Source organism: Watersipora subatra, chromosome 6, assembly GCF_963576615.1.
Source record: "Watersipora subatra chromosome 6, tzWatSuba1.1, whole genome shotgun sequence".
Lineage (NCBI taxonomy): Eukaryota > Metazoa > Bryozoa > Gymnolaemata > Cheilostomatida > Watersiporidae > Watersipora > Watersipora subatra.
In genome coordinates, this window is record NC_088713.1 from 27,814,767 (window position 1) to 27,830,939 (window position 16,173).

A 16,173-nucleotide genomic window follows, 5' to 3' on the forward strand; every position below is an offset into this window, starting at 1 on the left:
AATCCTCATCCAGTATCAACATACTGGTATAGAGCTAATAGCGCTCCGGGTTAAATAATGACCAGGAAAACTACATGAGTAGCAATTTGGCTAGCTGCCATATCTGGAATGTTTTGCTTGGCAGTGAGTTGTTTAAACAAAGTGCCATGCGACCTCTCCTATCTCTGTCAACAAGGAGTATTAGTAATTAGTTCGACAGGTGAGACAAGCCAGATATTCGGAGTACGTAATCATAGAAAGGCATTTCTAAATGCTTGTTTTTAAACTACGTGGCTACGAGCACTTTTAAGGAACAAAAACCTTTGCGTGTATTCGGTAAAATCAGACTGTTCAACTTTTTTTAGTTCTGCCTCTTCCACATGCTAACAATATTAGACAACTTGTGTTCAAATCACAAATCTACGAACACTCGTAGTAAATGTCTCAACAAGCTTATAATGATAAAATGTTTAAGAAGTTATGCGGAGAATATTTTCTATAACATTTGCTATCATAAAAACCGTGTTCGTTCGTCTATCTGGAGCTACTATTTGAGGTTTGGAAAAAGATTGCTCTTAACAGGATTTGAACTCACGACTGTCAGCTTGGTAGACTGACAATACACCACCTGCACTAATCTTACTCCTTGCTGTTTATCGGAGTACTTACGCAGTTAGTTATTACACCGGAGGGTCTCTAAGCGTGTGTGTGTGACTGCCAGGGTGCTAGTGTTATTATAAATACATGATTCCTACCGACCATTTTTATTTCACCATCCTGTGTAAGCATATCCATAATGTATTGTTTACGATTTGTCATCCTTTAATGTTTAGTGTACCCTGTATTATTACCATGCATTGTCTCTCTCTGTAACAGTAATTAGCTCTGGTCACTATGTTTTTATCTAATTATGATGAAAACTGCCTGTCCCTTCTGCCGTGTCCCTGTCATGCCCCTGGTCACTCCCTCTCTCTCAGCTCTGATCACTATGTTTTTGGCTAATTGTAAAGAAAACTGCTGTGTCCCTGTTACTGCTCTACAAGAATCAAAACCACCGAGTGCAAGGCAATAAGATAAATATGTATTGATCAAGAACATATATGAATACTTGTGATTCAATGTGGGCGCATAGCATACGAAGAACAACATGCCAGAGACTGCCAGCGATCCAGCCTCCTTATATATCATCTTGTTTCATACGGGCTCCATCCATCGGTCTCTCAGTCTGTCAGCATCGGAGACCGTTTCTCGGTCGACCAGGTTCTCATCAAGCCGATGATCGGCCCAGTCGTGTCGTCAATCTTTGGGTTGTCGAGGCAGCTGGCTCTCTTTAACTTCACCTTAAAAAGCCTATTCGAGTTTAGACATATGGAAACACAAAGAGAAAGTTCTAGGTTATAGCTTGTTATATCGTTTCATTTGGACTTTGTAATTATTATTTATAAATATTTTCAATGAGTATTTGATAAACCAGTTGGCAGCAGTTCAGTTATAATTGTCATATAGCTTCATACTGCCTATGTATAAAACAATCTATAACAATGGCATATGCATAGAACAATCTAGAACAATAGCATAAGTACAGAACAATCTAGAACAATGGCATATGTATAGAACAATCTAGAACAATAGCATATGTACAGAAGATTCTAGAACAATAGCATATGTATAGAATTATCTAGAACAATGACATATGTATAGAACAATTTAGAACGATGGTATACGTACAGAATATGGTATATGTGCAGAGCAATATAGAACATTGGTATATGTACAGAATAATCTAGAACAATAGCATATATACAGAACAGTCTAGAACAATGGCATACGTACAGAATAATTTAGAACAATAGCATATATACAGAACAATCGCGAACAATGGTATATGTACATGTGCTGCCTACTAGTTGTCCTACTACTGTTTCCAGTCCAACTAATTGTCAATATGTCACCAATAGGTGTAGCACGATATTTTAGTACTTTGTATGCTGCAAGGTTTCCTAACAATATAGGATCATGGATTTAACCCTGACAATGACGCATATGTTAGTTAGAAGTGAAACATTTATTCTAGCCATGTGCCACTGTTTCCACGGTTACCACTGGTGCTGTAAGCCAATGATGAATTGTCCTCAGTAATACGTTTTTGTTCTTAAGGTTTAACTGTTTTTTGTTTAACACCAAGCTCTTAGCACAACCTCTTGCTAGCAGGGAGGCGAGGCTTCTCTAATTGGAGTCGTTGTTCCTTTAAGCATATCACTAATTGGAGCCGTTATTCCTTTAAATATACATTACCTCTAAATGGATTTGCTATTTCTTAGAATATATCTCTAACTGGAGTTGTTATTCTTTCAAATATATCTCTAATTGGAGTCGTTATTCCTTTGATTACATCAAAAATTATTATAAATTTGGAAAATATAGGAGTATAAAGGGCATTTATACCAAACTATTTCTGACGTTTTTCTTGTAAAAATGTGTGCTATCACTGTTTTATCTATTGTTGTCTCATTAAAAATAAGCTACTTATAACAAACTTATGCTAGACCCTCCATATTAGACTATTTTATTACCCTTAACATTGTGGACTATCATTTCATAGTTTTCAGTGAATACGAAATAAGTTCCAGAGAGAATGATTGAATACAAACTAGAAACAGCTTTATAAATTCTCTCAAGGTCTTGTTTCATAACTTCACTGTTGTTGTCCTGTGTCCTTTTATTGTTTGGTAAACTCATCAGTCTACCTCCTTTGCAGATGAATGCTCTGGTCAAAGTAATATCAGAATAGAAAGGAGTGCATTCTCTAAAGTCATCAATCACACTGGCCTTGTATTCAAGAGCCCTGGTAATGACTTCAACAGCTTGACAATCTCATGGAAGGCTCCATCCCCTAAAGGTAGGCTGGAAAGTGCCCAGGTAGCCTCTTCAGGCAAATAGTCAGGCTGAAGCAAGTTTACTATTGGTTGATTTATGCCATGAATCGAGACCTACTGGTCTAGCATGCCTGAACTGCAAACAACAGGATGGGGTTTAATATCCATGAAAGGACCTTGGTGGTGACAGGAATGACATTCAACCTTATAAGACATGCGCAACTGGGCCTGTCTTTTGTGGAAAAGTCTTTTTTCCAATCTTTTTTATTTTGACCAAATTTTATCAATTTTTATCTTGAAACAATGGTGAGAGAAAAATATCTATACTTTCTAACAAAATATTGTAAAATTTGACAAAAGTTTTAATTATTTGAATCTGCCAATAAAGTGAAACATCATAAATTTTAATTTTTTGTCAGATGATTTGATCCTTCATATGATTGAATCTGAAACACCAACAGAGAACATTATTCAACGATTACTGACCTCTGAGAACAGTTATTTCATGTGATACCCATTTCATATTAGTATTGTGTAGAAGGTTATAAGGTCTTGTCAGTAAGGTGTCAAAGGTCATAAGGTCACATATCATTTTAGTATTGTGTAGAAGGCCGGAAGAGGATCTCGCAATTGTCTCAACAGCCAACATTATAAGATAGGATCTCACCCTGTATTATTATTATTAGTATAGCTGTATTTATCCTCTTTCAGACTTGTATGCTACAGAAGGATATATGCTGAAAGTCCATCGTCACTTGGATATTGACAGGGTAAATACAGGTGCCAATATCAGTAAAATTATCCCTCATTGATCGTAATTAAAGGCTTGTTTGTAATTTGCTATTGGTTACTTGAAATCAGCTCCTCTGTCAATTGATCACCTAAAATTGGTTCCTCTGTCACTTGCTCACTTCAAATTGGTTCCTCTGTCAATTGGTTACCTTAAATTGGTTCCTCTCCCGATCGGTCACCTTAAATTGGTTCCTCTGTCAATTTTTAAGTATGCTGTTGGTTTCTATCCCAAGATATTAACCTGCACAGGCATTTATAAGTCACTCAAATCATGCCATGCAATACCACCTTTATTTTGTTCATTCAGCCATTAGAGTTGACACTTTACTAAATAAAGTTAATTTTGATTAGCTAGGTCTCCATTTTGTAATAATTTTTACTGTAGTGAAATATCATATAGCGTAATTTTGACCAATAAGGCGCACTGCCATTTTCGTCCGACGATAACAGCTAGCCTATTTACATATGGATGAAAATATTCTCACTTTTAGCTCTTACGAAGGTCACTGGTATAAATTACAATATTTTTGTTGATACCAGTGACTGGCACTCTGTTAATATCTGGAGTTGCTGACTTTGTCCACTTTTAGCTCTGCTGCTCATTTCACTATTGTTTTAACCTAGGAAGTTTAAGTTCTGGTATGTCCGGTGTTTCTGGTATGTCCGGTGTTTCTGGTATGTCCGGTGTTTCTGGTATGTCCGGTGTTTCTGATATGTCCGGTGTTTCTGATATGTCCGGTGTTTCTGATATGGTTAGTGTTTCTGATATGGTTAGTGTTTCTGATATGGTTAGTGTTTCTGGTATGGTTAGTGTTTGTGGTATGGTTAGTGTTTCTGATATGGTTAGTGTTTCTGATATTGCTGGTTTTGTTTAGTATGGTTGGTGTTTCTGATGTGATTAGGATTTCTGGTGTAATCGGTGTTTCTGGTATGATCTCTGTTATTAGTACGGTCTGTGCTTTTGCTATGGTTGGTAATGTCTTGGCTTCAGTGCCATAAAAGTGCCCAATTTATTTTCCAACTTGGTTGAAGTTTTGATACATTGTTGTCATAAGTCAAGCTCTCACTGTAGATTCTGCAGTAATAGACATGGTCCACTGCGGAAAGGTTAGAGCGTACCTGTCTTGCAGTTTTTTCGCCTTGCGATGTGGAACACATAAGGTCCTGAAAATGTTGTAACAAGAGGTTTAATGTCGTAACAAGAGGTTTAATGTCGTAACAAGAGGTTTAATGTCGTAACAAGAGGTTTAATGTCGTAACAAGAGGTTTAATGTCGTAACAAGAGGTTTAATGTCGTAACAAGAGGTTTAATGTCATAACAAGAGGTTTAATGTCGTAACAAGAGGTTTAATGTAGTAACAAGAGGTTTAATGCGGTAACAAGAGGTTTAATGTCGTAACAAGAGGTTTAATGCCGTAACAAGAGGTTTAATGCCGTAGCAAGAGGTTTAATGCCGTAACAAGAGGTTTAATGTCGTAACAAGAGGTTTAATGCCGTAACAAGAGGTTTAATGTCGTAACAAGAGGTTTAATGTCGTAACAAGAGGTTTAATGTCGTAACAAGAGGTTTAATGTCTAGTCTATAATCTTCTCTAGTCTATAATCTTCTCTAGTCTATAATCTTCTCTAGTCTATAATCTTCTCTAGTCTATAATCTTCTCTAGTCTATAATCTTCTCTAATCTATAATCTTCTCTAGTCTATAATCTTCTCTAGTCTATAATCTTCTCTAGTCTATAATATTTTCTAGTCTATAATCTTCTCTAGTCTATAATCTTCTCTAGTCTATAATCTTCTCTAGTCTATAATATTTTCTAGTCTATAATCTTCTCTAGTCTATCATCTTCTCTCGTCTAAGCTTTTATAAAATTAATTGGTCTTTGGTGCTTGTTGAGAATTAAAGATTTCTGACAGAGCCATGAAAAAACATTGCTTTATTTGTCTGGTTGTATTGGAATATGCATATTAGGTTTTCAGGAGGTTCAATTGGGTTCACTTGGCTCTATGCCGTCACGTCACTATTATTTAATTGGTTCATCCCACGGCTCGTAGTAAAACTATTTATTCGATCATCCAATCATTTGGCTTTGATACCTCTGCTTCAAGGTCTAAGTTATTGTCTTGTGTTCTGCAAAGTCCTCTAGTCACCATTTAGGTTTCTGTAACCATACAAAGGCTTTCTGCGTATGTAGTGCACCTACTCACACATTTCTATTATTTGTAGTGTACCTATTCACATACACACTATCATGATTCTATTACTGCTAGATTTCGCATCAGATTAGACTATCATAAATATCTCTGGCAAAAGTTGATTGCGTTTCTATTTGCATGTTTGTCCTATTTTACACTCATATAGTAAACATTAGTTTAGACATGAACCATGGGTCACCCACTTGACTCATATACAATTATGGTTGCAAATTTGCACTAGACACCACTAGACATCCATATAGTAGGTACTTAGGGTCCCATAATGGCAATGGTGTATAAAAATCCGGTAAATAAATATTTTACGTTGTACGAAAAAGACAGTTTTGCTGTAAGCAGCGCGATGATTTTAAATCGCAGTCATGAACACTTAATCAGATGATATTATATAATTTTATTGTGTTTTGTAGGCATGTATGAGTTCTCAAGGACAGGTCAGCTTTTACCCATCCTCATCGGTACAACCATGGAGGACATCGCTGGCACAGGCACGCAAGTAACCCATACTTGGCGTCGAAAAGAACAAGTCAACTGGACAGGTATTTATACAAATGGAGATTAAAGCAATTTTAAGAATTATAACAAGTGTAGGCAACTTCTCAAAAGATGTTAGTGATTTTCAATGGTTGCTAATTTACCTGTTACATTGAACGCTATGACAGAATAGCTAGGTCTGTAGGCACATGAGTTCTGAAGTTATCTTTATCAACGAGTTATTTTCTTCATTTCACGCTTTGTTTACTTAATAAGGCAAAAACACTCTTTTTCACTCTTTTTAGTGTCTTTCTTTGTAGATTATGCCTCTTGGTGGCACCATGGAGCATCCAGAAGGCACTGAACTTGTACCTATTACTATCGGCGTCAATGCTGCTGATCCCGTCACGGCAGAACTAAGCCCCGTGATAGGTGTGAGAACTAACCCAGAGACGGGAGTCGTCATACCTGTCACTGTAGCCTCAGGAGGCCACAAGCAAAGAAAAGCACCATTAGGCGCTTTAGCTATGCTGCAGGAAGAAACAGTAGCCCACAAATCCCACTGGAGGAGAGTGAGACAGAAAGAGGCGGAGCTTATGGAGTTGGAGAGAAAACTAGCCAATCAAATTTTGTTCAACTTTGCCTCAGTAAAACTTAACTCATTAAGAAGCAGATCTCAGCGATGCAGCAGGTAAATTTTTAGGACTTCATTTTATAAATGCTCTGTTTACAGTTTATATCAAATAAAGGAGTGTCATATTTATGGCTGTTTCATTCAGCGTACTCACAAAAATGGTTATACTTGGTTTGCGTGTAACCCATGACATAGTGCATTGGATATAAAAGCAATTTTGTGTGAATAATGTACTCCTAAAGGGTCGAAGTATCACTTGCCATTGTAGACTTCCTTTGAAATTGTGCAATCAGATGGAAATAGCATAAACCTACAAGTAAAGCGAGTTTTGTTACTCTCAAATTTCCATACAAAGTTTACTGCTTGCCAAAGATGGAAATGGCATTTGCAAGAGATGCCCAAGAAAATGCCACGCAAGCATTTTTTTATATATTTTTAAATTTTTTCATATAAAAAAACTTTCACGCTTCAGTCATTTCGGTTTCAATAGCGTTCTGCTCAAAATTGGGACAGCCATCTTCCTCTTTGACCTCTGGCCTAGAATTCCTTATATTTTCAACAAAGCACTCGTGTTTATCCACAACATGGGAAGGTCTATTGAAACACTTATTCTACGGCAATTCTAAGTGTGCACAACTCCAAATCTGCATCTGCACAATAGAAACTGTTAAAAATTGTCATAAATTTTTTAGTACCATTTGAACTCAAGCATGCCTTTTCCCTTTGAACCATAAAGAGGGTATGTTTGCGGTTTGTTTAACGAGTTTTCAAATCCTGTTTTGTGATGTCTATGTGACCATGAAAATATCGTGATGGCTATGTGACAATAGAACAACCATGAAGTTTAGTGTACTCCATGTTAAGCTCTAAATTATATGTTTATTTAGCACAAATCCTTGGATTAAACACTGAAAAAATAAATATGAATCTATATGTGAGCAGCAGTAATAATAAGGAGTGCTCTCTCTTTCATCAGTGGTCATTTTATTAATACATTGATCTATGTCTTGGAACAAATTTTACAATTAAGTATTACGAGGTATGTTAATTTAGTTTACAATTTCAACATTTTTAAGTTGCCAAATGTGTACCAGTTTGTGTGTACATGTTCATATGGACTAGTTTGATAGTGTGGTTCACATCACTAGTTGACTCTCCGGCAGGTAGTAAACGAACTTGCCGACATGGAAAAGCGTGAAACGCAGCGCCGTAAAGATGCCGAGGAGGAATACACAAATGTCTTGCCACCAGATGTCACTGCCATCCTCACTGAAGTGGATCCAGCAGAGCACAACCATTCAATCACCCATAATTCCTCTCACAGATCTTTTTCAGAGGTTAGAATTTGTACCTGCCTTACGTCTACCCTAGCTGAATTTTCTAAGCAATACCTTAGCTGGGTATTACTTAGAAAATTCAGGTCAAGGGAGTTATCTAACCATGCCTATATTTTATGTTGAACACTAAAATCAAATACTTTGTCTAATACTTTCTCCAATACAAATAGTTTTTATTGGGAGAGGTTTTATATAATTTTAGGTCTTTATTGGTGATTATTTTTATTATTGTTTTACCTTTTAAATTCTTTGTCTAGTATAGATGTAAGCTATCATGATCAAGTGTGTCTTGCGATAATGCCCAATAATAAACAAGAAGTAATTGCCATGCCATAGTCGTACTCCATCTTTGATGGCTTTCAATAGGTGATCGACAAGTTCCTGGCTAAGATGATAGCAGAAGATAGCAAGTACCGAGACAGCATGGCGGAGTTAGAGGGTGCTATGAATCCTGATGCCGAGTCAGTTGCTACCAAGGTTAGTGAACACAGCATTGAATAGTTTTGTTAGAGGAACTAGGAAATGCTATTTGTGTCCTGGTAAAGGGCTAATTAGGTCACGAGAGCCACAAGACGGTCAAAACCTGTAACACCAAAGTTGATATTTGAGAAAGGCTGTGACTGTAATATTACAGTTGACAGCTGAGAAAGGCTGCAAGTGTATTATTACAGTTGATACCTGAGAAAGGCTGTGAGTGTAATATTACAGTTGACAGCTGAGAAAGGCTGCAAGTGTAATATTACAGTTGATACCTGAGAAAGGCTGCAAGTGTAATATTACAGTTGATACCTGAGAAAGGCTGTGAGTGTAATATTACAGTTGATACCTGAGAAAGGCTGTGAGTGTAATATTACAGTTTATACCTGAGGAGGGTTGTGAGTATCATATTACAGTTGATACCTGAGGAGGGTTGTGAGTATCATATTACAGTTGATACCGAGAAGGGGTGCAACTGTAATATTACAGTTGATACCTGTAAAAAGCTATGATGAATGCTGTGAGATGCAAAATTCCACAAACCTCAAAAATGGATACGCTTTACAAGCTTTGTTGTACTTCTGCAGTTAGCTTTGGGTGATTTTAAACTGTATACTCAGAATGTAAATAGAGTTATTCATGGAAAGAACCGTTTTAGTATGCTAGAAAATTTATTTTAGTGTGCTTAAATTTGGTACACATCTGCACTGATCGGTGCGTTGTTAGCGGTTTGACCTTAAGTTTGGTCAGTCAGAGTTGACACTTGGAACTTGAAGGGTGAAGTTGTAGTCTAATAATGTATTACAATTGAATCTGATCTCATTTGGCAGCATCTGTTTTTATTTGAGTTAATTTTCAGTAGGAGTATTTTCTAGTATACCAATCGCTTGATACAAAGAATATGCTATGAGGTATTAATAACCCTGGATTTTACCTAGAAAACCTTGTTGAAATTGTCTACTCTTGTTCCTCACGTAGAGACACAAGCAGAGCAAGGGCAGACAGCATGCCGAGGTCTGTGGCCAGATATGGACAAGACTGGAGGCTATCTCTCTCAACAATGCACATGTCGAGTTCTTTAGAGAAATTGCTGAGATTCTCGCCAAGGAGGCTAAGGACCTTCTTACTGGAAATGGTTTCGTTGCTGGTACGTCTCATAATTTTGTGTTGCCCTGTAAAAGTATGCGCTAGAAACTGAAGGTCATGTCTTTTTTCTAAATGTTTTTACGTAGTTGTCTATCGTTTATAACGCTTGGTTTCCATATGACAGCGCAAGGCGCGCAACAAGGCGCACGACGTCGGGCGTAGGCCAGTTGTGATATGGAAACGTCAACGCACGACAATCGCGTGACGAGCGTACGCTGATCGCAAGGATCCAATAGAATGGATCCTTGCGATGGGTGCGCGCGATGATGTATCCCACAATACACCGCTATACCTTTTGAACCTATCCCACAATTCAAATGGACAGCTGTTTTCCGAAGAAATCTGTCTCTTTTACGAAAAAGTAAGGAAATTATCCATCCTGTCCAAAGCAAGCAGGGCGCCTACGCGCAATATGGAAACACTGCATCGGGGCCCAAGAAATGCATTGCGCACAATCACGGGGCCGTGCACGATCATTGCACTGTCATATAGAAACCAGGCTTAAGTTACATGAGGAAAATGGCGAGTTATTGTATTTTGTTTCTATCTGATAAGATTTAGCTTTTAGTTTGCTACTGAACGGCCTTTCATAACCTCTAACTGTCTTTAAAGACTTGTCAAACATTACTAGACATTATTGCTGTTCTCATTGTTTCATATTCACATACACTGTATTCATGATGTAGATGATATGTATTTGGAGTTGTGCACACATTAAGCTACCCACGGTAAGTGTTTCAATGGAAATTAGCATTTTGGTGATCGATGCAAGGCTTTGTTTGAAAAGATAAGGAAATTGTCCCCAGATGTCATAGCCACGCATTCGAAACTGCTGAAATTGAAATGAAAACAGATGAGTTGTGGAAAATGTTTAAAATGGAATAGCTTGTAGGGAATTTTCTTGCACACCATTCGCATCATATTTTTTCCATCTTTTGCAAACATTAAAAATTTGATAAAAGTTTGTGAGTAACAAAAATCACCTGACTGGAGATCTTTCCTGTTTCCATTTTGTGGATTAACAGCATCATGGAAACATAGTGCATATCACCACCACCTGCCAAGCATGCCAGCATAGTGTCAACACTTTGTGGAAAATGTCTATGCGCTTACTCAGTTTATTATTCAAACAATACTTAGTGTTTCGCATCTCATCGACTCGTGAATTGCACTGCAGGCTCATATGACTGCATGATTGGAGGAATATATGGCGAACTTAATCTGACCTCCACCTCGTCTGACCAAGAGTTGGTTCCACTACTTAAGCAGTTGATAGCTATGCTGGAGTCTGGCTCACAGTTTGTTCTCAGCAGTGATCTGCTCTCAGGGATATCTGGTCAACACCTGCATCTACATGCGGGTCAGACAGGCCATACAGTCAAGTCTACAGTACAGTCTGCTAGCAAAACAACTGGAGTCACTCTGCACAAGGGTAAATGAAAGGCTGATTGATTCAGTTCTGTACACGTCTAGTGAATCAGTAGTTTTTAGGGTTTTATTTAAAGGGATGACGACTCCACATAATCTGACGGTCACGTGAAGGGTGACTCATGTTAAAATTTATTTCACTTTAAGAAAATTGGTATATTTTGTTCTCAAGAACATGTCTAGCAGAGTCTGGATATGCACTCAGATGTGCTCTGGGTAAGGTTGTGCTACGGAGAGACCAGTTTGTGCAGAACAAACAGTTGCATCTATCGCATTAAATTGTATTTGTTTGTTTATTTATTTTTATTAGTGTTACAATGAGTAAAAGATAATCCTAAGTAGAGCTGAACAAAATAAGTTATTTTGCTACCAAAATAAGTTTGAGAAAAACTGTAATGGATTTACATTTTTCACATTAAATATGTGATTGCATCAAAAAAGTCGATCAAATGAAATTAAGACCAACAGCTTCAATTTGATGTCATTTTTGTCTTAGTAGACTAAACCTGTCCAGAGATGAATGAGATAATTTGTTGAAACGCTCAGATTTGAGAGGGTGCTTCATTCGTGACGTGTATGCTGATACATGTGAAAAGAGTCCCAAGAGCGATAAATATAAGATCTCTTCATTAGCCAATCATCAGCTCTAAATTTTATATAGGTTATAATAAATGTTATCGCTCATACTACGCATTGTCTATGATCTCGAAGATTCTCGTCGTTAGCGATCTGACTCAATTGCTAATTTATTAACCCTTTGTCAGAATCGGTGAGTTAATTGATTTCAAAGAAATTGACGTTGTTTTGTGTTCACTATGTCGGTCAACTCATAAAACCATTTGTTTAGTACTTGAACTAACTAATCAAATATGACCAGTAAATTTCGTCTACAAATTGGTAGTAATAATGACTAGATAACGTTGATTATATATGACCTCTTTAGGAACGCAGTTGGTTTTGCCATATATTCAAAGGTATTTTTACAAAGATGCGACAGGTTTTCTCTATTACAGTCAAATTTTTATTTGCATTGACCTCTGCATTGACTTCTACATGCAACCTTTTTCAGCATTAAGTTTGAACAATCATTGTTTCTAATATAATGTTTGCTGAAATATTTCAGTTTTGTAAGGAAAGATTCAAAAGCTCATAGTTGAAAATTTGACAAAAAATTTATAAAAAAATATCAAATACTCTGATTTATTCTATATACAGTATAGGTTAGAGTAAGTCTACCATTGTAATGCCTGAATAATAATATATACAGTGTAAGTCAGAGTAAGTCTACCATTGAAATGCCTGCATTTCCGTTTCCATGATAAATCATAAAGATTTATTCTTATTGATTATTACTGTCTTAAATTAGTTTTTATTTTTAATTTACTCTGTGACCAGCATTTGTCTTCTATATGTAATCAAAGTATTTTATCTTCGTTTTTTAAGTTTTGAAGCTCTGAAGTGAATCAAACAAAATACTTGCTTAGAAGTGTATTTGATCCAACATATAATGGTGGCATAAGAAGTTTGTATTGTTTCATATACAGTCAGTCATACCTCAACATACAAGTTTAATGCATTCCGGGAGAGAGCGTGTATGTCAATTATTTTGTATTTCAAAGCTATTTCTCCTATATCAAGTTACTAATTACAAATTAATTCGTGTCCTTCTGAAAAAAAATTCTAGAACAGGATATTACAATAGACGAATGTGTTTGAAAGTATAATAATTCACCTCCTGTGCTCGCTAAGTAACAAATACCAATCTAGTGGCTATGAGCTGGAATAAAATGTAACATTATTACGAGTGTATGGAGTTCATCCCTTCCAAACGGATGGTAGCAGCCAACGCTGTGTGAGAGAGAGAGAGGAGACAGCGACATGTTCAGTCCGCTTTGAGATACGACGAAACATGAACTTTAAATTTAATTTAAGTGAATTTAACTGATTAACACCTAAAAATGAGTTTGAATCTTATTAAAAATTACTTTTAAACTTGAACTTGTTAAAACTTAAACTAAATTTTTTTTTTTTTCGTTTTAATTTTTTGTCTTTTTACCGGTTTGCCTCTTTTTTGTTTCGCTTTTAGTGGACGCACTTTTTCACATCGATTCGATGAGAAAAATTGAGCAACGATGTTTTTATAAACGGCCTCTCGCATACTCGGTCGCTAAGAGGCTGCATCGATAATCGTCTAATATGCTCGTATCTCCAATTTGTTTCGTATCTCAAGACAAAAGCTTTTTTAAGATTTTTTCTCGTATTTCAAATGCATCATATGTTGGGGAACTCGAATGTCGAGGTATGACTGTGCTCGCGCTTTTTACGTCGACTGTGTTCAGGTTGTCTCGTATTCCATACTCTAGCATCCGTCTCATTTGCAGCAGCTGCTAGCAAGCAGACAGTCTCAATGCAGAAATCTAGCGCAACAGCAACTGCTGCTGGCAGCCAGTCATTGGAAGATACTTCTAAGGTCAAGGATAAGCTAGAGTCAACAGCAGTTATAAACACAACATTGTTGAGGAAAGGAGCTCAGTCTAGTCTGTCTGAGCGAGACCAATTAGATGTGAGTCAATTTAGGTGTTGTTCTATTGGCTGCTACGAAGTATTATTGTGATCAGTGTTCACTTTCACTTTTTAATCTGGGTTCTATTGGCTACAATAAAGTATTACTGTGACCAATGTTCACTTTCACTTTCTAATCTGGGTTCTATTGGCTGCTACGAAGTATTACTGTGATCAGTGTTCACTTTCACTTTCTAATCTGGGTTCTATTGGCTACAATAAAGTATTACTGTGATCAGTGTTCACTTTCACTTTCTAATTTGGGTTCTATTGGCTACAATAAAGTATTGCTGCGGTCAGTGTTCATTTTCACTTTATAATCTGCTTTCTATTGGCTACTATAGAGTAATACTGTGACCAGTTTTTACTTTCTCTTTATAATTTGTTTTCTATTGGCTACTATAAAGTGTTACTGTGACCAGTGTTCACTTTCTTTTGTGCCATATATTGGTCTTTGTAAAAGATAAAATTGTCATGATTTGTTTGATGTGATTCTCTCTACTCCATGGAATTGTATTTGCAAGTGTTTTTCTTCTCGACTTAAAAGGCAGTTGTCAGCAGGTTTTCAGCAGCCATGTTTGGTTACCATCCACCATACTAATTTCTAAAAACTATTCAGAAACCTGACTTGTTGAATTTGTTATGCAGATGAGACGACAGCTGTTTGAGAAACAAGCGTATGAGGCAAGCAAGCTCGAGTCCCATCTGCGGAAACAGGAAATAGATGATATCAACAGCGTGCTAGAGAAAACGGCTGACCGAAAAACAACTGCTATCAATGAGACCAAAGAGGTTGGTATTTGGGTTTCATGTATCAACAGGTCATGATCAGTGCTTGCAGGTGTTTCTGTAATAGCTTCGAGCTCCAATTCTTTTTGAATCTGCGAATTATAGTTTTGTGCATGTTGATTGGATGATTTGCTTCTTCGGTTTTTTATATGATGTTTTCAAATTTGACTGTAGCATTGTGTGCTATAACAGTGTGCTATAACTGTAGCATTGTGTGCTATAACAGTGCTCTAGAAAACAGGGTTAGCTTCTTGTATTTAAAAGCTCCATGATGGTTGTTGGGTTGCTTACAGAAAGTATTTCAATACTATTAACAATGTTTAGGTAGTAGATCACTACTAGCCGAGATGATGATGAACTACTAGTAGAAATGATAGGTTACTACTAGCTGAGATAATGTTCTAGACTCTTGCGAAGAAGCTAGCACAGGTAACCACTGCAGACGAGGCAGATAAGCTCATCCTTAGCCATGCCAAAGAGCTCAAAAGAGTTCAAGATAAGCTTGAGGCTCAGAAACTGGAGCAGCTCAGCAGATTGCAAGATCAGCTCATCAACAGGTTAGTTCGAACACATGCCTAGCCTCGGTTTATGTTTTAAACTTCTTAGGGGTCTCTCTTGGTCACTCCTGTATTGTTTTGTCTCAGCCAATGTAAAAAACTGAGCAATGCTGTTATCAAAAGTGGTTTCTCGCATAGTTGCCCATATAGTGTAGTGACCATCGAGGACTGGCTGGTCCATTTGGATTTCAAATATTAGTCGTATCTCAAGGAAGAAACTTGCTAGAGAGTCAGCTTGTATATCGACTTTGTCGTATGTTGGCAGGCCTGTATTCCCTGGTTGCGAGTTAGGGCTGCAAATGTTGGGCGACTAGTTATAAACACCTGGAGGTTTGGGGGCTGTGTAAGCCCCCAACGGGGTTTTTAAGCAACTGGACCTTTTAAGCATCAACAACCCACAAAGTATACATAAATGCAATCAATTGTAAGCATCAAAATCTACATAAATACATTGTTTATGGTTCATGGAAAGCAAAACCTTTTCTTTATTCAACGAATGATATAAAACTCATGACACTACAGATTTCTGTAAGGGACATTGACAGAACAAGAGCTATTATTTTGTTATTGCAATAGCTCTTGTTCTGTCTATCTGTCCATGGCAGAAATCTTTCACAACTGATACTGTATCTATTTCAAAATCTTTATATAATAGTGTAATATTAGAAGATTATTTAGACGAGCCTGCCTCATAGTGCTTCTCATGTTTTGATTCGCTTCAATGCAGAAAAGGATCTCTCACTAACAGCATTAGTCGCGGGCCAAACCAATACTAGATTAGTGCGCCTCTCCACTTCATCGCTAGCTGCGCTCTAAATTAGTAGTTGGAAATTCCAAGTGAATGAGCTCAAACTGCAATTCTTAGTGCTTAGTCGCTGAAAATCACTAAAGAATACGGGTCCGTATGTTGGGC

The 16,173-nt window shown here is 37.1% G+C and overlaps 1 protein-coding gene across 1 annotated transcript in view; it reads left to right on the forward strand.

Moving 5' to 3' along the window:
* The first annotated feature begins 1,995 nt into the window (after positions 1–1,995).
* The window catches only part of LOC137398180 (myosin-2 heavy chain-like), a 36,536-nt gene continuing 22,358 nt past the window's right edge, over positions 1,996–16,173 (forward strand). The window contains exons 1-11 of the mRNA XM_068084285.1: positions 1,996–2,089; positions 2,738–2,878; positions 6,267–6,352; positions 6,651–6,977; positions 8,128–8,301; positions 8,668–8,778; positions 9,757–9,925; positions 11,102–11,356; positions 13,737–13,915; positions 14,563–14,706; positions 15,109–15,260. Coding sequence (XP_067940386.1) covers positions 1,996–2,089; positions 2,738–2,878; positions 6,267–6,352; positions 6,651–6,977; positions 8,128–8,301; positions 8,668–8,778; positions 9,757–9,925; positions 11,102–11,356; positions 13,737–13,915; positions 14,563–14,706; positions 15,109–15,260 — 1,832 coding nt within the window. The remainder of the gene's footprint in view (positions 2,090–2,737; positions 2,879–6,266; positions 6,353–6,650; positions 6,978–8,127; positions 8,302–8,667; positions 8,779–9,756; positions 9,926–11,101; positions 11,357–13,736; positions 13,916–14,562; positions 14,707–15,108; positions 15,261–16,173) is intronic.